The sequence below is a fragment of the Eschrichtius robustus genome, chromosome 13 (assembly GCF_028021215.1).
Source record: "Eschrichtius robustus isolate mEscRob2 chromosome 13, mEscRob2.pri, whole genome shotgun sequence".
Taxonomy (NCBI): domain Eukaryota; kingdom Metazoa; phylum Chordata; class Mammalia; order Artiodactyla; family Eschrichtiidae; genus Eschrichtius; species Eschrichtius robustus.
In genome coordinates, this window is record NC_090836.1 from 51902956 (window position 1) to 51926705 (window position 23750).

General features: G+C 35.4%; 1 protein-coding gene across 4 annotated transcripts in view; it reads left to right on the forward strand.

The window, feature by feature from the left end:
• The first annotated feature begins 2039 nt into the window (after nucleotides 1-2039).
• USP15 (ubiquitin specific peptidase 15) overlaps nucleotides 2040-23750 on the forward strand; it is a 119203-nt gene continuing 97492 nt past the window's right edge. For all 4 annotated transcript variants that reach the window (XM_068560660.1, XM_068560661.1, XM_068560663.1 and 1 more), the window contains exons 1-2: nucleotides 2040-2173; nucleotides 21759-21886. In XM_068560660.1, coding sequence (XP_068416761.1) covers nucleotides 2085-2173; nucleotides 21759-21886 — 217 coding nt within the window. In that variant the 5' untranslated portion in view covers nucleotides 2040-2084. The remainder of the gene's footprint in view (nucleotides 2174-21758; nucleotides 21887-23750) is intronic.

Sequence of the window (23750 nt, forward strand, 5' to 3'; positions counted from 1 at the left end):
TTCAAATTGACATTGAACTTACACATCTATATCCAATTAAGTCATTGCCTTGAACATGGTGCAAATGAAGAAAAGGTTATTTCATTTTTTGCATGGCTACAGACTTCAACATATCAAAAATGCACTTTCTTTGAAAGGAAATTGGACAGCAGAGTATGCATGAGGCATCACTTCTCAATTATGTTATGTTTATAAAATGATGGAGAGTATTTTTGCCTTCAAAGGCCGTAACTTTTTTCCAACAGCTTTATTGAGATATAATTTACACACTATTACAATTCATCCTGTCAATAGTGAACATTAGTGTTTATTGATTGGCCACTATGTCCCAAGTAATAAACACACATTGTTTCATTTAATCTTTATAAAAATTCTTTAACATAGGTACTGTTATTCCCAATTTAATGACTAAACTATAAGTTAAATACTTTGTAGCTAGAGGTTGAGATGAGGTTTGAACTCATGTTCATATGACTCCACTCTTCTTCCCATATCATGCTGCCTTTCTCTGGAAAACTACTTAGTTCTCTTTCAGAGGTTGGGTGGGAAAGGAGGGAAACGTAACCCTTGGACGGTACTCATAGTTAAACAAACTCTAATTTTTAACTTGTCAAGAGTCAAATAGTATAAGAAATAGCAGTAATTGGAAGTTGTTTTCAGAATTTCAAATCAAGGATGATACGATAATACAAAATAGTATTATTTCAAAGAAAATAAGCAGTAATAATGCTGATACACACAAATTACAACGCCAATATACACTACCCTTGTAAGGGTTTAGCACTTCATAGTAGCATATTACACCCATTTACTGCATTCCCACCAAATGAGTTAGGGTAGAGGTTGAAAATGAGTAAACAAGAGAGATCATGCAGGAATTCTTATCCATCGTTTAGTCTTTTCACATCACGTGTTAACTTAAAGTCAAATCTCCGGACATCTTCATGCTTGGAATTACTTAAGCAGTTTTGCCACAATTCATTTATGAAACACATATTTGGGTGGTTCTTATATGTCAGGCAGCATTGTGCTAGCCGCTAGTTGTACAAAGGTTTTTGGGGGGTTGTTTTATGACTCTAGTGCAGCTCAGTTTACATCTTAGTTTAGGCTTTCATACGGAGTGGTAATTAGTGTACTATAGTGTATAGATAGCGAGTGGGCTTTGGAAGCTGGATTGCCTCTTCACTTACTGTGTGACGTTGGCATTTGATTTTTGAGAAACCCGATTTTCCCATTTATAACACAACTGGCTTCAAATAACAGCTGATATTATCTACTTTCAGGTGCACACACCATGCGAAGGTGTGCCTAAGAAAATGTTACTTCCTAACACCTAGGAGAATGGGTTTCTCGCCCGGTTTTTCCCCTTTAGTACCTGGCATTATTCGATTCATATTTTACACTCTGTTCACCGAGGAACTGGAACATGTTTTTCACTGCAGCTTAGCTATCTGGGTGTGCCTGGGGAGGCGTCACAAAGAACCTGTAAAAGGTCTCCACCTACAGCGGGAGTACAAGCGCAAGAAAGAGCCCAGGCAGAGCACTGCGGCTAAGCGTTCGGTTTCGGATTGCTCTCTGGCCCCATATTCACCGAGTTTAGGTTCTGCGACTCGCAACGAAAACACTCGAGTCACGGACCTGTTAAAAATTTTCTGCCATATTTTAGCCGTCCCCACGCCCCCCGCCCCACCCTCAAGCGTGAGTGAATGCGCAAATAAGGATTTTCAGGCGTCTGTGGGAAAGAGGGAGGGGAAGGCAGAAGTCAAAGATGGACGGGGCGGTGGCACCGCTCAAGCGCGAGACGACCGAAGCCCCGCAGACGAGAGTTAAAACCAGGCGGTCCCGGGCCGGAGGAGGCCGAGGCGAGCTGCTGGACGGGCGGGAGCCGATGGGGGGCAGCAGACCACTGCGGCGGACTCACTCCGCCCCGGGCCAACGCTTCTCCGGAGGTGCACCCCCCCCAACCTTACGTCTCTTTTGGTTTCGACCTGCCGACTGGGAGGGGCCGCGGGACGCCATTCCCACAATGCTCTGGGGTGTGCCGCCGCCGTCGCTGCCGCCTCCGCTACCGCTAGTGGAAGAAGATGGCGGAAGGCGGAGCGGCGGATTTAGAGAGCCAGCGGTCTGACATCGCGACGCTGCTCAAAACCTCGCTCCGGAAAGGGGACACCTGGTGAGGGAAAGGGGTTGAGGTGGCTGCGGTTGCCCGAGGGTGGTGGAGAACTGGGCGGGAACTGCGGGCTGGTGTCTCGGTGGTGACAGGTGCGGGCAGGTCCGGCGGCGGCCGCCTCGGGCAGCAGGATTTTGGCCGCTCCCGAAAGGTTGGGGCAAAGATTGGACCCGAAATGAGGGCCAGGGTTCGTGGCTCGCCGGGGCATGCTAAGAGGCTTGCGGGGAGCGGCGGTGGCGCCGGCAGCTCGTGCAGTTCTCTTCGTCCTTCTTCCTCTGGTAGTGCCGCTCCCACCCCAGGCCTTCCCGAAGGATAGGTTACACTCGTCGGTGTGAGTATCTTAATGTTTGACAGGTCCTGGTCCCGCAGCTGATCAGGATCTCACCCTCTTTACTTCTGTAGTCATTTCTTTTCCCGGCATTGTCGGCATCCAAGTTCCCTATTCTGATTCTCGTATTCTTCCGGGAGGCCGGCTGCAGGATGTTTGCGGTTCGTACTACACAGGTGGCATGTGTCAGGGCGCCACTTAAGAGAAAGGAACCTTAGTTCCTAGTTCCTTGTCAAAAGGAGGGAGGGGAGTACGGAACCTTAGGCGTCTGAGTGGTACCACGTGGTCTTGTGCCTTAGTGGAGGCTTGATAGACGCCGGCAGCGTTTCTCTTAGAAGTGCAGCTCTTCCCTCCTGTTTGAAGGATAACGCAGGCCTGCAAAAAGTAGATAAGTCCACTTGAGGCTTAAGTCACTTGTTAACGTTCAAACTTGTAAAATACGAAAGGATATACTTAAAATACTGAAGGAAGTATTTGGAGATTTTAGTATTTGTGGGCCATATCAAGTGGTATTCAGAATAACTTCAGTATGTGAATATGTAACATAAAGTGCTCTGCTTTATTAGGAAGGATAATGCGCTTCTTTATTATAATAAAAATTATTTTCACTTCTCATCGTCACCATAACAGTGGTATATAATTTACAGAGTGTTTTTTCATTTACTCGATATGGCTTAGTGGAAGGAACATAAGATTTATACCCCAATTAGGTTACCTTTTCACCACTTAGCTTGCAGTATGGCTTTGAGGAAAGTTACTTTAAATCATTGCACCTCAGTACCTTCATCTGTGAAATGGACAGAATAATTTCATTATAGGGGTTTATCCTGATTCAATGAAATATTCTAAAAGATTTTCTATTTATGAAATAACATTAAATTTTAGTTACCTTCTTATCACCGCCATTTCTGATAAAATGCTGTGGTATTAGAATCATTTTCAAGTAAGCTAGTAGATGGCAGACTTGGGACTTGGATTTAAGTACTTTGGTCTAAGTCTTGGTACTTTTTTCCTACTTTGTTAGGCTGCATACTATGTTTATATGATAAAAAGCCCTGAGGGTGTAAACATACACTTGTTGCATTACAGCAAAAAATATTTAATAATTATTGTTCATGTGGCAGTGTTCCTAAGATGTGTATTACTGTGGGGAAATTGGACATTTCCTAGGACATTTATGTTTACCTTGGCCTGTGGATTGTTAAAGATGAAATCAATCCTTGCTTCTTATTGTTTGTTAAAGAACACTTTAAAATTCTTAATTTACCTTGCCTATTACCACCTCATAAAAAGATAAATGTGGATTTCCACAAAATAGAAATCTGCAATTTAATATATAGATATTATTTATAGGGGTATTCTCTTTAATGTTGTTGTGGTTTTGATATACTGAGTAATAATTGGCGGTGTTGATACTACAGGATGATGGGAGCAATATGAGTATTGTGAGCACTAAACGTTGAAGTTTAGCATTTTTATTTTTTAACAAAGTTACAAAGTTTTAAAAGATCTATTTAAAAGAGTAAATACAGGAAGTCCGTAAATTTGAGTCGTTTCAGTGCTTCGATTTTAAAGAAAAGGAAACTGAGGCCCAGATACTTAGGTAAGAGCAGAATGTGCAAATTTTTATCCTCACAATTGATTTCCCCTCTTATTTAAAGAAAAAATATGCAGGAAAAAGATGGTACTGGGATACTGCAGAAACTATATAGTTTGGTTTATATGCGAGCCAGTTTTCTTGGAATTAGCAGGTGAAACCTGTCAAAAAAGGAATTAACAAAAGTTTGATTCAGAGTTTTAAGGAGAATAATTTCGTAAGTACAAATTTGATAATGTATTCATGAGTACAGAATTAGTAAAGATATTTAATAATTTAGTTGTAACTTGGGTTCATGTTTTTGGAATTCATTAAAACTTGTTAAAAAGTTATTTGTCTTTTTAAGGTCTTAAAAAAATCGTTGGATTAGTCACTTATGGGTATTTGGGCAAATCCTGTTTGTTATTTTATAGCTGAAATGGGCCATATGCAAATGGAACATTGTCTTGGTATATGTATATAACTATCTTGGAAAGACTGATTGGACTATTGAGAAAAAATGGTAGGTTTACCATGCGTTTATTCTTGAAATTTTAATACTAATGTTTGATGTTATAATGAAATGCATGCAGATGAATAAAGTTCATTAATTAGGTTGTGAGCACTTTGCAGATAAGGACTGCCTCTTAGTACTCTGGTAATTAATGCTAACACCTGGGCAAGGATAGAAATTTGCTTCTACATGAATTTCTGTTTATTTGTAAATAGTGAATGATTTTTATCTGGAAGCTAACCTTCTAGAAATGAAAATAAGTTACACATGTCTGAGATGAGGAGAAACAAACCTTATGATATGTTTGGTGTTAGACTTCATAGTGACAGCAATGTCAAAATTGATGCAAGAGAGTTGTACCTCTTAAAAAGGTTGGGTATAAAAGTAACACAGGGGGCTTCCCTGGTGGCGCAGTGGTTGAGAATCCACCTGCCAAGGCAGGGGACACGGGTTTGAGCCCTGGTCTGGGAAGATCCCACATGCCGCGGAGCAACTGGGCCCGTGAGCCACAACTACTGAGCCTGAGCGTCTGGAGCCTCTGCTCCGCAACAGGAGAGGCCGCGATAGTGAGAGGCCCGCGCACCGCAAGGAAGAGTGGCCCCCACTCGCCGCAACTGGAGAAAGCCCTCGCACAGAAACGAAGACCCAACACAGCCAAAAATAAAAATAATAAATAAATAATAAATAAAAGTAACACAGATCTGCATTAGATGGAGTAAAGCAGTGGTCTTGTATGCTGTTTCTTGATCTGTGTTCAGCTCCAAGGAGAGATTCAGAAAACCGTGAACAAGACTGTTAGAATTTAGAAACTATAGAGGAAGAATAAAGGAACTAGAACTGTTTAGCTTAGGATGAATGAAAGATAACTTAATTTTCAGATACATGGTAGTTTCTCCTGATAAGATAAAAGGAAAATTTGTTTAAAGTTCACTGCATGTAAGTATGTTAGGGATGGAGGAACCTATTGAAGGGGATGATAGTTAAATGAATAAATGTACAAATGTACAAAGGCATGTTGTGGGTTATGGAATACTCTCTTTGGAGATTTCTTTTAAAATAGATTTATTATGAGTAAATAAACAGATGACTACAAATCACCAAAATCACTGCTTTATTTCCCCATTTTATTAAATGTTATTCATCTACCAATCATTTTCACTAATTTTTATGTTCAAGTATGTTCAAAGCTAACTTTACAAATTAAATTTTGCATGTCATTTTTATATAAACCCTAATAAAATAACTCTAGTAGGTTTAAGGTAACTTTGGAGAGTAGCTTTAATTTGCATTTAGAGTCATTTAAAATATGTATGATGTTTTTGTCTCAATAAACTGCCAAGGAATCACATCAGTCAGGTTTTTAGATAGGAGAGACACTAATTTCAATTTCAGAGCTTTCCTTCCATTTCTACTCTTTTACTTAGAAGTCCTTGAGGCTTTATTTTATATGGTCCCTTATGTTTTTGCAACTTTGATTTACACTAACAGAAAATAATTGTAAGTCAAAAAATCAGTTAATAATGTAAATGGACAATATTAATCAATATGAACTCCAAATTGTTTAGTGTGTACTTGTTGAGAAGTTTTTACATTACTGTTACGGTTAACTTTAGTTGTAGCAAAGTGTTTACCACTGAAATAGGGTATATATTATTACATCATTTGCAGGAAATGAAACCAGAAAGCAAAACTGTTTTTTAGTGTTGGTAAATTGATGAAAATAAGGACAGAAATAGGGACATTAAAGTGTATTTTTCACATTTTAGTTGCTTAAAATCGAGAAAAGCAATTTTTCCTAATTTAATTGTTTTCATAAGTTTTAAAATCACTTGTAAGTTGTTAGTGAAGCCAAGATTAATGTACCCTATTTGGCCCAGAAGATCCAGAGCTTTAGTCAGTGATTTCATTCATCTACTTAGTGACATTCAGGCTTTATTTTTTCCTAAATCATACCATTTTTTTTATTAGCACGTACAAGGTATTAACTAGATGTTCTTTTTGGAAAATAGTTTTGTGACAGTTATTAATCTTGCTTGCATGAAAGTATAATAAGAAAAAAATTGTCAGGCTATGACCTATCATATTACATTTAAAAACACTGTGCTAGGTATTGTTGAAGTACTTACATATGTTAACTTATTTACTCATCACCACAATTCTAGGGTACTAGAATGTGAATGTGCTCTAATTCACATTTGCCAGAATAGGAATTCACCCAGATAGGCTCAAAGAGGTGTTCACACATTGATGTATCTGAGATTTGAACCTAAGTCTGGGGCTTTAATTCAGGCTTTAAAATTATTGTTCTACGCTGTCTTTTATTTTAAAGATGCATTTTAAAGTGTTCCACTTTTTTTTTAAAAATGGACATTCTTTTCTCTTTAAATGGAGTCTATTTTATATTTAGCAGCAGAATTCTTCCATTTTATCCCACACTTGTTTCTTGTGACTGTTCAGTTTAGATATGGTAGAAAATCTTAACATCTTGCTTTTGGAAATTAAAATATGTTTAAAGATTAATAGGTTATTTACTGAATATGTGGAATAAATATTATTTTGATCCAAAAGTACATTTAAACAAAAGAAACTGGGATTGTGTATTATTTAGATTTGGAGTTTTAATTGTTTATCAGTAATCATAAGCGATTGTTAGAAGCCATATGGCCCTTTTTCATATAGTTTTACAGAAACAACATATCAAGCAGATAGGAAGAACTTGTAGGATATTTTGTTTTAGTACTTTGCCCATATTTTAAAAGTGTTTGGTTTACAATAAACCACAAATACACAAGACTTTTTTTCAACTAAGAATCCATAGGAACAGCCCAACACAGAAAATGCAAATGTGAGAGTTTGGTATTTTATGTTCCACGTTTACCAACTATTTGTGAATTTTCAAAGTCAAAGCACATTTGAATTAAGACAGTGGAAGGTACATAACCATATTGATACCTCTTTAACATCTTCCTGAAAACTGACAGTCCATGTAACATCACTGCTAATAAAATCAATTTTGCCATGTTAGTCATTAGATATATTTGTTTTATTACATGAGTTTAGAGTGATTTTTCTTTTCCTCACTTTGAGAATCACTTTACAAAAAAACCATGATTATTATAAAAGTGAATTGAAACACCATCAGATATATTGGCAGGGAGATAAAGGGAAGGTTGAGAACTACTGCTGGAGGTGTTTACATGCATTATCTGGTTGGAGTCTCAAAATAAGGATCAAAGTATGTACTTATATTCCTTTCTTATAGATGAGAAGTTTGAGCTCAGAGAAATCAGTTGGTTTGCATGTGGTTCACAGGTGATAATACCACCACTAGTGAACCTTTATTGAATGCTTACTCTGTTCCAGCCACTATTCTAAATGCTTTATACATGTGCAGCCATATAATCAGAGCAAGTGCTCTTATTTACCTCATTTTATGGGTGTGTGATGATTTCAGAGCTGGTTTTTCAAATATTATTTAAATACCTGGCTTATAATGATTTAGAATACTAAATCCTACCAGTATCTCCTTAGTATTAAAAATGTTTTGTGCTGGGGCGTCCCTGGTGGCACAGAGGTTGAGAATCTGCCTGCCAATGCAGGGGACACGGGTTCAAGCCCTGGCCTGGGAAGATCCCACATGCCGCGGAGCAACTAGGCCCGTGAGCCACAATTACTAGGCCTGCGCGTCTGGAGCCTGTGCTCCGCAACAAGAGAGGCTGCGACAGTGAGAGGCCCGCGCACCGCGATGAAGAGTGGCCCCCACTTGCCACAACTAGAGAAAGCCCTCGCACAGAAACAAAGACCCAACACAGCCATAAATAAATAAATAAATAAATAAATAAATAAATAAATAAATAAATAAATAAATAAATAAATAAATAAATAAATAAATAAATAAATGTTTTGTGCTGTCACTACTTAAATGTAATTCAAACAGTATTTCATAAGGCAGTAAACTATTTCTTCTTAGTCTCCATATAGAATTTTTCAGCGATTACTAGTTTTTCCTTCCCTGCGTAATGTCAGCCTGGTTTATGCCTCTTATTTTCATTTCCTTAGTTACTACTGTAATTCACACTCTGTATCTTATATTTATTCCTTTGAAGTCGTTTTCCCAGATTCTTTCACCATCTATTCTTTAAACAAAGGGAATGTAGTTCCTTTCAACTTTTACAGTTTACACAGTTTTCCAGTTTACACAGAAGCCACTACTAAAGGAACCTAGAATAAGACTGATTGGTAGTAAGTGACCTCAGTTTTGGATACAGATTAAGATGATGTATCTGAGGGAACAATCAAGAATAGCGCCTCAAAAAGAAGAAGCTCAGATTCTAATATAAGGCAGAAAACCTCTGTAGGATTAACCTACATTTGGTTATGCCTAGAATACCGCTTCTGTCGGTAAGATTCTGCATGGTTTCTTTATAGCTCTCCAAAAAGAAAAGGAAGGTAATGACTACTTTTTCCTCTTCATGAGGAGGGAATTAAGAATACTGTCCCTTCCACTCTCCTTTTAGTTTTGAGAAGACCCACATATTAGTGTGATAATTCCTTGTGGTTCAGGAAAATCGTGATTCAGGAAAATGGTTTAGCAGAAGTAGCCATAGAAAAGACTTCCTTTGTGAAAGAAGTTAAAGGCTCTCACAAGTAAGTCCAATGTGGCTCTGAAGCCAGGCTATTCTGAGTTTCAGAGAGGCAGTTTTTGTTTTTCTTTTTAATTGAAGTATAGTTGATTTACAATGTTGTGTTAGTTTCAGGTGTACAGCAAAGTGATTCAGTTATACCTATACATATATCCATTCTTTTTTAGATTCTTTTCCATTTATAGATATTACAAGATATTGAATATGGTTCCCTGTGCTATACAGTAGGTCCTTGTTGGTTATCTGTTTTATATATAGTGGTGTGTATATTTTAATCACAAACTCTCCTAATTTACCCCCCCACCCCACCCCCCAAAACACACACACACGCACACACTTTCCCCTTTGGTAACCATAAGTTTGTTCTCTGTGTCTGTGAGTCTGTGTCTGTTTTGTAAATAGGTTCATTTGTGTCCTTGTTTTTAGATTCCACATGTAAGTGATATCATCTGATAGTTGTCTTTCTTTGTCTGACTGACTTCACTTAGTATAGAGAGTCAGTTAAAACCTGGGAGCATTAGAGACAAAATTAAAAAGAGCATCAAGTTCCTGTAGTAAAAAACAAAAAGATTAGGAATGATAGGGTGATAATTATATTTATCATGTTGTACATTACATCTCTAGTATGTATTTATTTTCTAACTGTTAAGTTTGTACCTTTTGACTGCCTTCATCCAATTCCTCTTCCCCCCACTCCTGCGTCTGGTAACCACACTCTTTTATGTGAGTTTGGTTGGTTGTTTTTGTAGTGTAATTGTGCTATATCACTGTGTTACTTCCTGTTGCAGAACATAGCGATTTGATATTTCTATACATTTCAAAATGATCACCAAAATAAGTCTAGTTGTGATCTATCACTATGCAAAGATATTACATAATTATTGACTATATTTCTGGCACTGTACATTTCATACCGGTGACTCATTTATTTTGCAGCTTGAAGTTTGTACCTCTTAATCTCATTCACCTATTTCTCTCCTCCTCCCACCTTCCTTTCCTCTAGCAACCACCTGTTTGTTCTCTGTATCTATGACTCTTTTCTGTTTTGTTATGTTTGTTCATTTTTTAGATTCCATATATATGTGAAATCATACGTTTTTGTCCTGTCTGAGTTATTTCATTTAGCGTAATACCCTCTACGTCCATTCATGTTGTTGCAAATGGCAAAATTTCATTCTTTAAGGCTGAGTAGTATTCCATTGTAATATAATTAACAGTGCTGTATGTTATATATGAAAGTTGTTAGAGTAAATCCTTAGAGTTCTCATCATAAGGAAAAAAGTTTTTTTCTATTTAATTTTGTATTATATGAGATAATGGATGTTCACTAAACTTATTGTGGTAATCATTTCATGATGCATGTAAGTGAAATCATTATGCTGTACACCTTAAACTCATATAGTGCTGTATGTCAATTATATCTCAATAAAACTGGAAGAACGAAAAAAAGAATGATAAGGGTTAAATGATCATGGTTAAAGAGACCTGATAGTTTGGGTTGCTTTATATTATTTAGCAATATAACAGCTTGACAAAGTTTAACAGTTTAATCAAGAGATTTATCTTTGATATAGATAGAAAATGTTTTTTCATAACTTTGGATATCAAGCAGAAGAAACTTTTGATTCTCAGGAGAGATGTAGCTAAGTATTTATATGTACCGTGTAGTTGTGGCTATGATTACAAATATTACCACTCTTTTATAAGGTTAAGAGCTTTTTGCATGTATGAAATAAGTGATAGTGTTCTCATTTTACAGATTCAGAAACTGAGGTACAGAGTTAAGTGCACGTGGTAATAGACTCAGTCAGTGGTAGAGCGGAGATTCTGACCTAGGCAGTCAACTCTAAAGCCTGCATTTTAAACTGTACTGCCTGCCTATGAGTGATAAGCCATAGCCATTTATGGAAGCAATTTTTTGAGGGATGAATACTTGAAAGTGTTAGAATCAAGAAGTGACAGCTTTGTCATATTAGTAAAACACCATATTCATCTAGTTATCCATGTGAGGAACCTCTAGAATTTTCTAGGTCTTTCTGGTTTAGCATTCTAGTCGTAGCAGTCTCATTTCTAACTAATATAGCTCTTTGATACAGATGGTGGTTCCCGTTTCCTGCGAAGTCTTTATGTGTTCCTACTTATAGGACTTTACACATCATTCATATTATTTCCAGTACATTTTACTAAGCCCTGACTTTCACTTTCTTCAAAACCAATCTCTGTAAAATCATCCGTAATAATTCCATCCAGATCTATGGCCCTTTCACTCTCTTTTTTTTTCTTTTTTTAAATACAAGAGCTTTATAGTGATATAATTCACATATCATACAATTTGCTCACTTGATGTGTACAATTCACTGGATTTGGGTATGTCCACAAAGTTGTGCAACCATCATCACAATCAATTTTGGAATATTTTTATCATCCCTAAAAGAAACCTCATACTTATTAGCAGTCTCCCCTGCCCCCTTTTCCACCCAAATCTCCCTGTTTTTGGCAGCTACTAATCTAATTTCTTGTTCTATATATTTGCCTTCTGGATATTTCATGTAAATAGAATCATATATGTGATTTTTGTGCCTGGCTTCATTCACTTAACATGTTTTTTAGGTTCATCCATTTTGTTGTGTGTATCAGTACTTCATTTCTTTTTATTTCCAAAAAATGTTCCATTGTATAGATATACCACATTCAATTATTCCTTCATCGGTTGATGGACATTTGGGTTGTTCACAATTTTTGACTGTTACAAATAATCCTGCTATGAACATTTGTGTGCAAGTTTTTGTCAAGACATAAGTTTTCATTTCTCTTGGGTGTATACCTAGGAATGGAATTGCCAAGTCTCTATGTTTGCTTTTTAAGAACTGATAGACTCTTTTCCAAACCAGTTGCACCATTTTCCATTGCCACCAGCAGTGTATGAGGGCTCCAGTTTCTCCACATCCTTGAAGTGCTTGTTGTTGCCTGTCTTTTTGATTATAGCCATCTTGGTGGATGTGAAGTGGTATCTTATTGGGGTTTTGATTTCAGTTTTCATAGTGGCTAATGATGTTGCACATCTTTTCATATATGCTTAATGACCCTTTGTATATCTTTGGCAAAATGTCTGTCTAGATCCTTTGCCTATTTTCCAATTTGGTTATTTCGTTCTTTATTATTGAGTTTTAAGAGTTCTTTTTGTATTCTGGATACAAATTCCTTATCAGATAGATGATTTGCAGAATTTTCCCCGATTCTGTGGGTTTTCTTTTCACTTTCCCAATCTTACTTGGCCTCCTTCCTGAGTTCTTTATTTGTCTCTTAGTTTAGATGTAAAAAGAGGTCATAAAAATTAGTTCTTGCCAACTGATGAATTTAATGTGCAGAGCAGAAAATAGGTTGGAAACGCTTCAGATCTAAAAATTAAGATATAAAGGGATGATTATTTGGTTTATTTGAAAGAACTTCATAGCTTTCTTTGGTTATGTTTTACTGATGAGTTTTAGTTTGTGGTACTTGAAAAAATTCAGTGAAATATCTAGTTTATAACGATTTAAAATACTACATACGGGACTTCCCTGGCGGTCCAGTGGTTAAGACTTTGCCTTCCAATGCAGGAGATGCGGGTTCGTTCCCTGGTCAGGGAGCTAAGATCCCACAAGCCTTGTGGCCAAAACCCAAAACAAAACAGAAGCAATATTGTAACAAATTCAATAGCGACTTTAAAAATGGTCCACATCAAAAAAACAAATAAATAAAATACTAGATACTATTAATATCTCTTTTAGTATTAAAAATGGTTCATACTATTGCAACTCATGTAATTTAAACAGTATTTTATTAAATGAGAGGATTAGTCATAGAGTGAATTAATATCCAAAATTGTTTATGCTGTTAATTCTACGCACAATAGTTACACATGTTGTTCTCAGATTAAGTGTGCTACATTGGATTAGGCTGAAATTTTTGTGTATCTTCTTAGTTGTAAAAGAGTGACAGTATTATGTCTACTTTGAGGAGAAAAAGGTAGGATTTTTTAGAAAAAATAAACGTCATATTTATGTCAGTATTAGGCAATTAAGAAGGAACTGCTTATCTGAAAGTTGTCAGCATAAACATGTACTAATCAAAAAAAAAAAAAAAACACAACTATACAGTCACTAGCTCTGTGGTTTTCTAAATCCAGCTTTTGGGATTTCCCCATTTCCCTGTACTGCTTTTAAGTGTCTTTGTATTTAGGACTATTTCTGTCATTTATTTGTCCCTTTATATCTTTCTTATATTTGCTTCTAGTGTGTATAAAAACACTAAACAACTTTTGAGACTCTCCTATCTTTCCCCACTACCATCCCCCCAAAACAACCAAACAACAACAAAAAACCTACAACCTGGCTTTTTTAGTTCTTACAGTAGCTTTTCTGCATTTGAGGACTGTCTTAAAATTGACTCAGATTTATTTTGGGTCCTAAAATTGACGCTGCTTCTCTGGGGCCATTGAAGATTATTCTGTCCAGACCACAGTACAAATTGTCTTTCTTGATGCCATTAGAATATTTAGCACCATACAATTGAAGTACTCATAACTTTATGTACGTTTTTGATTTATTAAACATTTCATGAGTATTTGAACCTCCCAACAACCTCCCACTGTGAGATACTGCCAGTGGTCATCATGAAATGTAAATCAGATCATATCTCTTCTAAATATTTTTCATTGGCTTTGGTTGCATTTAGGATAAAATCTTTAATTACCTTAAAGGTTCTATGTAGTCTGGCCCCAGCCTACCTTATCTAGCATCTCTTCTCCCTTTGTCATAAACTCCAACTGCATTTAGTCAGCTCCTCCAGCATACCTAATTCCCAAAGTTGTTCTGGCCCTAGCACGTGCTGTTCCTTGAGTCTAGATAGCTTTTTATCTTATTCTTCGTGAAATAACTCCTGTCCATATGCTAAAATATTATTTTTTCAAAAAGGCTTTCCTTTATTCTAAATAGGGACCCCTTTATTATGCTTTCATAGCTCCCTGTGCGTCACAGCACTTACTACAGTATTTTACTACGTCTTAATTATTTACTGTCTCTTTCCTCCACTAGACTCTGAATTCCATGAACATAGGGCTCTTGGCTATTTTGCTAACACCTAATGCATACGGAATAGCATATATGTAGTAGACCTCCAATAAATATTTTTTGAATGAATGTATTTCCATTTCTAAGATGAACAATCTAAAGGTTTAGCATTGAGTAACTTCTCTAAGACCTCACAGCAAGTAATGTCAGAAAGAGAACTCTGGTCTAGTACTTTTTCTACAGTAAATTTAGAATTCACATCTACTTAAGTCTCATTTCAGGAGATAAGAAAATTTATAAGCAAAAATAATCATGAAAACAAATTGCTATTGGGTGTGCTTTTCTGCTAAGTTCCTGATAGGCAAAGATCTAACATTTACCAAAAGGTACGCCCACTTTGAAAATACTTATTTTGTTCATGAGTAAAAAAGAACTTGAGGACTGGCCTCGGGATGCAAATTTTGGAATCATTGGTATGAGTTACAATATCACTGAGAGTATTAACAGTGAGAGAAGAAGAAATTTGAGAGCAGCTCTGTGGAATACTAACATTTAAACAGAGGAAGAGAATGTTGTTAAATTACATATGTATATATAATTATATGTAATATATACTGTTATCATATTAATACAATATTATATTAGATATAATATATAATATTATATATATATATATATATATTTTTTTTTTTTTCCTCCCATCCAAAAAGGTAGAATCACAGATTATTTTTAAAAGCATTGATATGGTAATAAAATTATGGATCCTTTGGATTTGTTAGGGTGGCCGTTGGTAACTTAGTGAGAACCTTTTTGAGAGCCCATTGAGGTAGGAAGATCTGTTGTGCTAGGTTGAAGAGCAAGTGAGGGTTGAGGAAAGCTTGGCTGCAGGGACAAGTCAAAAAAATGGGGGTAGATAGAAGAGGAAATGAATATGTGAGTTGGGAGGTAATATGGGGGGAATGGGGAAAAGAGTTGGCCCCTCTTATATGCTAAGTTGAAAAAAGAGAGAAAAGATACAGGGAGAAACAAGGGCATAGGGGCTGTTAATGACTAAGTCTCCAAGGAGGCAGAAGGAAATTAGATCCAAAGACTAGGAACAAAAATTATTAGCCTTGGATTTAAGGAGGGTTATATCCTCCACAATATATAAGGGAATCGGGTATGATAAAGGTGTGGAACAAAAGAGTAAGAAAGTTGGGGCTTTTACTTCGTTGAAAAGTAAGCAGCAAGGCTGTCTATTCAGCCTAATGGGCTAGAGACTTAATGAGACTGGCAAATTATTGGAAATAGAGAAGGCTAAACTGGAGACATGCTGGAGGATTGTGGGTCATCTTTAAAGGACTTGAGATATTGATTGAAGACCATAGATCTTTAATCTCCATGAAATTTTCTTTAGTAATTTTTGAACTCAGATAATAACATGATCAAAATATTTTCATATTGATGTTCTAGTGTTTGAGAATCATCGGTCGTGACCTAGTGTGAGGCATTGTCATAAAATCCCTTGTAATCCACTGAAACAGAGGGGAATGACAGTGATTAAGCCACAGCCAGAGGCCTCAGTCAAAAGTAAAATGATCTTGAGCATATTTTGGTACATTTGCTTCATAGCTTTTTATATGGGAACAGTCAGATGGCTCAATATTATTCAGAAATATTTCACCTTTAGTTTCATCTCTAAGGTATAGACTCCTTTGTTTAGAAACTTAGTCTGTTTATTGTAAAGTGATTAATAACTACTCTGGGCTATCTAGATGTTTGCACATTAGTATTTACTTGAATTTTAGATGGTTGCAAGTCTATAGTTTAAGGTAATATTTGATACTAAAGCTTGATCAGCTCAAAATCAGTATTTCTGTCAGTTTTAGGATTTTTTGATTGATTGTTTTGCTTATATTATCTTCCCAGATATCAAAGGTAATAATCTCTACTTTCTGTACTTTGTGCTTTTCTTTTCTTATGAGATGTCAACCAGTCATTTTTACTTTTCTGGCTTACTTACTAGGCGTTAGTTACCGAAAGGAACTATTTCTTGAAAATGAATACATTACTATATATCAGAATCATAATTTGATCAATTTGGAAATAATCAAACCATGTTTTTCTAAAGAAAATTCTTCAAAGCTTATGTAAGTTTTTTGTTCAAATCTAATGCAAATTCATCTGTTGGATTTGGAAGAGGTAATATAAAATATAAAAGATAAATATGAGGTAATAGAAAATTATAAATTTCTTTAAAAAATAAAACTAAAGCTATGCATTTTATACATTTTGCTGTACATATTTTTTATCCTATTTTTATGCTTGAAATTTCTTTTCGTTTGCTGAATCTATCAGCTTTGTTGACTGCAACATTATTTGTAGTCTGTACCTTTGACTCCATTTCATTTTGTGTATGTATATGAAGATATATATATAAACTATTGTATATTAAATAGAAAACATATTAGTCCTATTAAATATTTCAGAAAACAATACAAAGAAAAATGTAACAAAACACCTGTGTACACTTTTCTTAGTTTAAAAAAATAAAACATTACAGATACAGTTGAATCTCCCTGTACATGTTTCCCTAATCCTAACCCCTTCCCTCCCTTGCCAGAGGGAGCCACCATCCACAAACTGATTATTATTCTCTTTACTTATATTTTTAATATATATGCGTGGATCTATGGATAATATTATTTGTGGCATGCTTAAAATTTTTATATAGTTGTACTGTGTGTGCATATCTATGTTATCTTAATATGTTTGTGTTATATTACATGTAGCCTTTTGCAGCTTGTATTTTTTAATTCAGCATTGCAGCTTTGAGATTTATCCATGTTAATACATGTAGTATTTTTCATTTTAGTTTTGGGGTAGTATTTCTTGGTAGGAATAATGAATATTGGTTTTGGTTTTTGTTTCCAATTTTCCATTTGCAAATTATGCTGTGTTATGTATTCTTCAGTTGTATTCTTGTAAATATGTGCAAGAGTTTCTGTAGGGTAAAACTTAGCAATGGCAATACATGATTCTATGGTATGCACACCTTCATCTTTAATAAATATTGCCAAATTACTCTCCAAAATGAGGATTCTAGTTTATACCCCAGTTGGTAGTTTATGAGATGCAGTTACTACACATCTTCTCCACACTTAATATTATTGACACATGTGCATGTGCTTGTGTGTTTACCAATTTCATGAGAATGATGTGGTATGGTGTTAATTTGTATTTTTCACATTGCTAATGAGATTGAACATATCATATGTGTAGAGGCCATTCTGATGTTCTGTGAATTGCCCTTTTTTTTTCATTCTTTTTTTAAAAAATTAATTTAAAGGAGTTTTTCATGTTCTAATCCTTTGTTGGTTATAGGCAGTATAAGTATCTTTCCCAATCTATATCTTTCTTTACTTGGTGCCTTTGTTGAACAGAAGCTTTTCATTTTAGCCTCGCAATTTTATCAACTTTTACCTTTAAGATTTTTTGGTTTTTGTCTTAACTCTTCCTATATTCTGAAGTAATGAAGATTTTCTCCTGTATCTTTTAAAAAATTATATTTTCACTTTCACATTTATGTTTTTAATCCAACTACAATTTATTTTTGTACAGTTTCTGCTGTAATGCAGCATGTGTACCTAAAAATCACTGTGCTATATGCAAAATCATGCAATAAAAACCACAGGGCATACGGGAAGAATAGGGTTGGGGCACAGAGCTTTAAAAATTTTTTCAGTTTTAGTGAAAAATTTCACTAAATTTTTTTTTAAAAAAGATACTTAATAAAAATGGTAGCATGGTTTTACACATGTTAAATGGTTAAGAAATACATTAATACTGCAGTAAATATGGTATTTTTATTTTGAAAAAGATGAGATTTGCTTGAAGTGGGATTGTGAAATGGTAGAAGGAGGGTTATCCGAAATCTGCCAAGAAGTTGTAACACCAGATGTGGAGAGTGTGGTTCATAACACACATGGTGAATGTAGGTAGATGTTTAAAATGTATGTTTTGTGCATACCTGTGCAGCTCAGTGTACCTGGGAAATTTTCCACATATATTTAGTGTTTGTTTCAGTTAGGACTAGGGTGAGACAAGCAAGGCACCTAGGGTGTAAAATTTAAGGAAGCACTCCCTGTTAGGGTCCTTAGGCATCTCACTTGCCTCACCCTAGTCCTCGCACTGCTTATGGGTGAAGTAGTGCTTAAGCATGCACTGAATTTGTGTTACTATTCCCTTGTGTATCAATCATGTTGAACACATTCAGGCTTTCGTAAGAAGCTTTTTCGAATAGAACTGACTACATATGTGAGGTATAGAGCTCTTAATTAATTTTTCCCGTATATATAGCCAGATCTTTCTACACTAGTTTGTAATGATTTTAGCATGCAGCATAGTTCCACATATATTTGAGCCTGGTTCTTCTTTCTTTGTGCTATTTTCATTGGTCTTTCCGCTTCTCCCTATGCTAATAACACATTTTCTTAATCACAGGTCTGGCACTAACTTTGTAACCTTGTGCAAGTTAATTTCTGTGTGCCTATGAAATTATAATGGTGCCTTCCTCATTGGGTAGTTAACGGAGTAAATGAGCCAATATATTAAAGTGCTTAGAAGTATGTGCCTGGCCCAAGAGTAAAGCTCAAATGTTAGTTATTTTGTTATTATTAAAAGTAATCCCTGCAAGTTAATAAAGAGTCTTGAGATCTAGTAGACTGAGATTGCCATCTTGTTTTTCCTTTTCCAAACTAAGAGGAAATGGGGAGAAGCTTTTGGAAGGATTCCCTGAGAAAGTGATGGTTAAACTATCTGAAAGATGATAAGAGTTAACTAGGTGTTGAGAGCAGTAGGAGAATATTTGAGGCAGAAGGAGCCATGAGGCAGAAAAAAGTGTGCTCAGGAACTAGATCTCAGCACAAAGAAAAATGGTACCAGTTAAGACTAGAGAGGTAAGTAGGAGCAGATCAGATCATGCAAGACCTATTAGGCAATGTTAAGCATTTTAGACTTAATGTTAAAATCAGTTATAACTATTTGTAAAGATTGATATTTCAAGAATAAAAGCCAGGAAGTATTAATCTTTACAAATAGTTATAACTATTCAAAAAAGAAACTCAGAAGCTAAAGTTGGGTGCATCTGGACCCTAATAGCATATCAAGGATTAAGAGTGCTGTTGAGAATGTAAAACAAATTCAAGTCCTTGTTCACTTATTTGTAATCTTGGTGAGCTATTGATTTTGTTCTAGTCTTTTATGAGTTAAAATTAAGGAATCTTGTGTTTTGGGCAGATTCTTAATAGATTACGATTAGAGTTTTTACAGTACAACAAATCCATGTAAATGTCTTGAAATAAATTTTTTTTCATTTATTTGTCCACTTCATCTAATTTCAAGGGTGCACCTATAACTACACATTATTTCAGTAATTGACGCTCCTGTTTTTTCTACTTCCCTCATGTTTCATTACCACAACATTCTACAAGTAAGTTATAGGTGCCTGTAATAGAAATATGATGGCCATTTTCTATTGAAGGTAGTGTTAAAAACAGCTGAATTTTCATCACTTGGGAGAGTTTTCTGTCATAATGGTTTCATTGTACAGAAAGCACTCAGTTCAAGATCTAGGAAAGAAAGTTGAACTAGAAATGTTATGGCAGCAGATGAATTCTGCCCAGTGCAACCCTGCACTAAAACTAAAGACTTTATTAAATACTTTGAGAGCTAAAACGTCATCTTTTAGAAATATCTTTTAAGTAAATATAAATAGAATTTTGATAGTATTCCACAAATAGTTTTTAATGTAAGTTTTATAAATGACATTTTATAGTATTATTGTTAATCTATAAGTTCAGCACAATTCCAATCAAAATCTTAATAGGGTTTTTTGTGGAACTTGACTAACTGATTCTAAAATTCGTATGGAATAGCAAATGGCCAAAGATAGTTAAGACAGTTTGCAACAAGAAGAAGCTGGGGGAACGTGCCCTGAGTAATACCAATATAAAAGTAATTAAGACAATTAAATTGGCACAATGATAGAAAAATAGATGAATGGAATAGGGGAAAGATCGCTTAGTATGACATTTATTTGCAAAGAAAGCAAATGAGATGTCTGAATATCTTGTTTAAATTGCAAGGGAGAAAGAGACTAAAACAATTTTAGTGGGTGATATACAATTAAGTATAATTTTCTTTGTTATCATTTTAACATATAAAGTCATCTCTAGTCTAATCTATTTTATTTATCTTAGAAACGGTTTTCTTAAAACTTAGTTTTTCAACTCTTATTTTCTCATAAATATCAAAATCTACAATTTGGGGGCTTTCCATTGTGTAACCCTGATAGTGGGTTTGGAATACTCATGTATAGATAATTCTGCCTTACCCACTTTTAGGGAATTAAACTGTTGATGAATATTATTTAAGAATTGTGGGGTTTTGCTATGTTGGTGCCTTTGCTTCAGGTATTTTCAAACATAACTGTAGCGTTTCATTCCTATAGTGCTGTATGTATAGTGCTATAAGCACAGAAATATTAGAATGATGTTCTTCTAAAAAACTTGGTTATGCATGTGGGCTTTAAACATCTTATTAATCTTTACTTTTGCTTTTGTTTGTGATTGAACCTGGTTAAGTGTGGGGCAAGTGTTTCTGGAAAAGAATTTAAAATAATTATGAACCAGTGGCAAAGCATAGTAGATATAATATAAATCAATGTAAAGTTTTTTAGATTTATAATTTTTTATGCTTTCTTTGTTAGAGAACCATTATTTTACTTTTTCTGTCACTGGTCATCTGAGGAGAAACTAATTTAGGTATTTGAAAGTAAGATGAATATAGTTTCAGTAATGCTTATTATAGTGCTTGGTATCACACTTTTGAAATCAATTAAAAACCAGTCCTTGCCCCAGAAGATTTTACTAATGTATGAGAAACAATTGGAGACAGTATCGTTGTTATTAACTTTTGTTGGTAAAGAAGCTAATTATTTTTAAAGCTTTGATTATAATTACTAAAATCAATCTTGCAAACCTTTAATAATTGCTTTCCTTACCCCATAAAAGATAGTTAAATATATAAAATTAACATACTGTAAGTTTTTTGCAAAAGAACCATTTTCCATATTTATATTTTACCATGTTGCATTTAAAATTTTATTTTGACTGATTCTTATAATTACCATTTGAATTTTTGTTCAATTGGTAAATATTCTGTTGAATAGCTATTGCGTTTTTGTAAAATGCTGTTAAGGATTTTTTTTAATGTATATGTTAATAGTTGTCTTTAGTAGATACTTTACAGAACAATAGAAATAATACTTTACACAAGTGAAATATTTTTGTTCTACTGTGACATTATAGTTATTCTCAGTAATCCTTTGAAGTAGACATGTACTTTGATATAAAATGAAATATAAAAAATAGACAGATTTTCTGCTATTCCTGTAGTTCCTGGTATTTTCCTTTACCGATTTCTCTTCTTTTTTAGGTACCTAGTCGATAGTCGCTGGTTCAAACAGTGGAAAAAATATGTTGGATTTGACAGTTGGGACAAATACCAGATGGGAGATCAAAATGTATATCCTGGACCCATTGATAACTCTGGGCTTCTTAAAGGTATTATTTCCTTCTTTCAGTCAGGTTGTAAATGTGTTCGTTTCAGTATGTTATAGTAATATGGAAAATGTTAATGTAAATAAATTGGTAAATTAGAAATTTCTTTGTGTAATCACCCCCCAGTGTCCATGCGGGGATTGGTTCCAAGACCCCTTTCAGATACAAAAATCTATGGATGCTCAAGCCCCTTATATAAAATGGCATAATATTTGCATATGATCTATATATCCTCCCATATACTTTAAATCATTTGTAGGTTATCTATAATACCTAATAAAATATAAATTCTATGCAAATAGTTGCTGGTACACGGAAAATTCAAGTTTTTCTTTTTGGAACTTTCTGAAATTTTTTTTTTCCCTCAAATATTTTCTGTCCAGGGTTGGTTGAATCTTCAGATACAGGACCCATGGGTACAGAGGGCCGACTGTATTATAGATTTGACCTAAGGAATTCAGATTATTGTGTTGTAATTAGTTATATTCTGTATCATGACAAATTCTGTTTGTCATTTCTGATGTAATAAGTGTTTATTATCATTTAAACCTAGAATGTAAATTAGAAAGCACTATCTTATTGTTTGGGGGAAATGCTGTATTGTGTATTATTTTGCTAATGGGCACATGACTTTTTTCTTTAAGTTGGGGATCAGTGGTATATGGTTACATTCTTGGATTTTTGCATTTATCTTCTACAACCTTTACTACTTGCCAGCTCTTCTAAAACTCGTATAACATTTAAAGAGAATAAAACATAAGTACCAGAACTTCCATTTCTGGCCAGGATGGAATAACAGGGACTAGACTTATCCTTCCACTTGAATGAACTAAAACCCTGACAAAAAACATCAAACAGTGGTTCTCAAAACATTGGACATAAGGCAGCAAAGAACAGTGATCCTTGAGAGGTATGAAGCGAATGAAGTGAGCCCTATGATTTCCTCAGCTTACTGCACTGAGAGAGTTTCCAAGACACGGCACAGAAGGAGAAACCCATGCAAAGCCTGGCAACCTCCCTTAGTTGAAGAAAGAGTTTGGAGTCCAGGGAGACCAAGGCAGCCAGAGTTCTCAGGGCAGAGTACCAGAGAGGAATGAGCAGCACACAAGGAGAGAGAGAGACCTAGAGATCTATAGAAGCTCTCTTATAAGTCTAGAGCTGACTGTGGACCAGTGCATGTATGTGAGGAAGCTACCCAAGGCCAAGGAAAGAACCATCCAAAAGAATTTGAAGGAACAATCGTTTAGGTTCATGTTACCAAATCAGGTTCATTTGCCAGATGCACAGCAAGCCAAATTCTGAGATACCAAGGTTTGCAGCAGAGAAAGGGTTTATTCATAAGGCAACCAAGTGAGGAGTCGGGAGAACAAAACTCAAATCTGCCTCCCTGATGGTAAGAGGCTCAGGGTATTTATGGGAACAAAGAAGCAGGGTGGTCTGAGGTGTGGGGAGCGTGGAAAAAGGTCATTGGTGATAAGGAAAGAGTGAGGTAATAGTCGTTCTGTGCAGGTGCAACTAAGCTACTTCTCTGTGGGACGCATGTTCAGAAAATGGAGGCATTAGCAGGTGCTGAGGGTGGAGTTTTTGGCCCTCTCATGTCAAAAGTCACCAAGCGGACTCACACAGCCCAGTTGGACAGTCGGTGGTCTTAACCAGTCTTAGCTCCACCCAGAACTGAACACAGCTGATTTCAAGTTCCTGAAAAACAACTCAGGCAAATATCTTATTGTTTAGGCTATGAGAAGCTTGGAGGACATGCAAGTTTATATAAAAACAGTTAAAGTGTGCTTGATCAGTAAAGGCAGGTTACAGTTATAATTTAATGGATCTAACTGATGAGTACCCTCGGTTTCACTCATAAAGGACC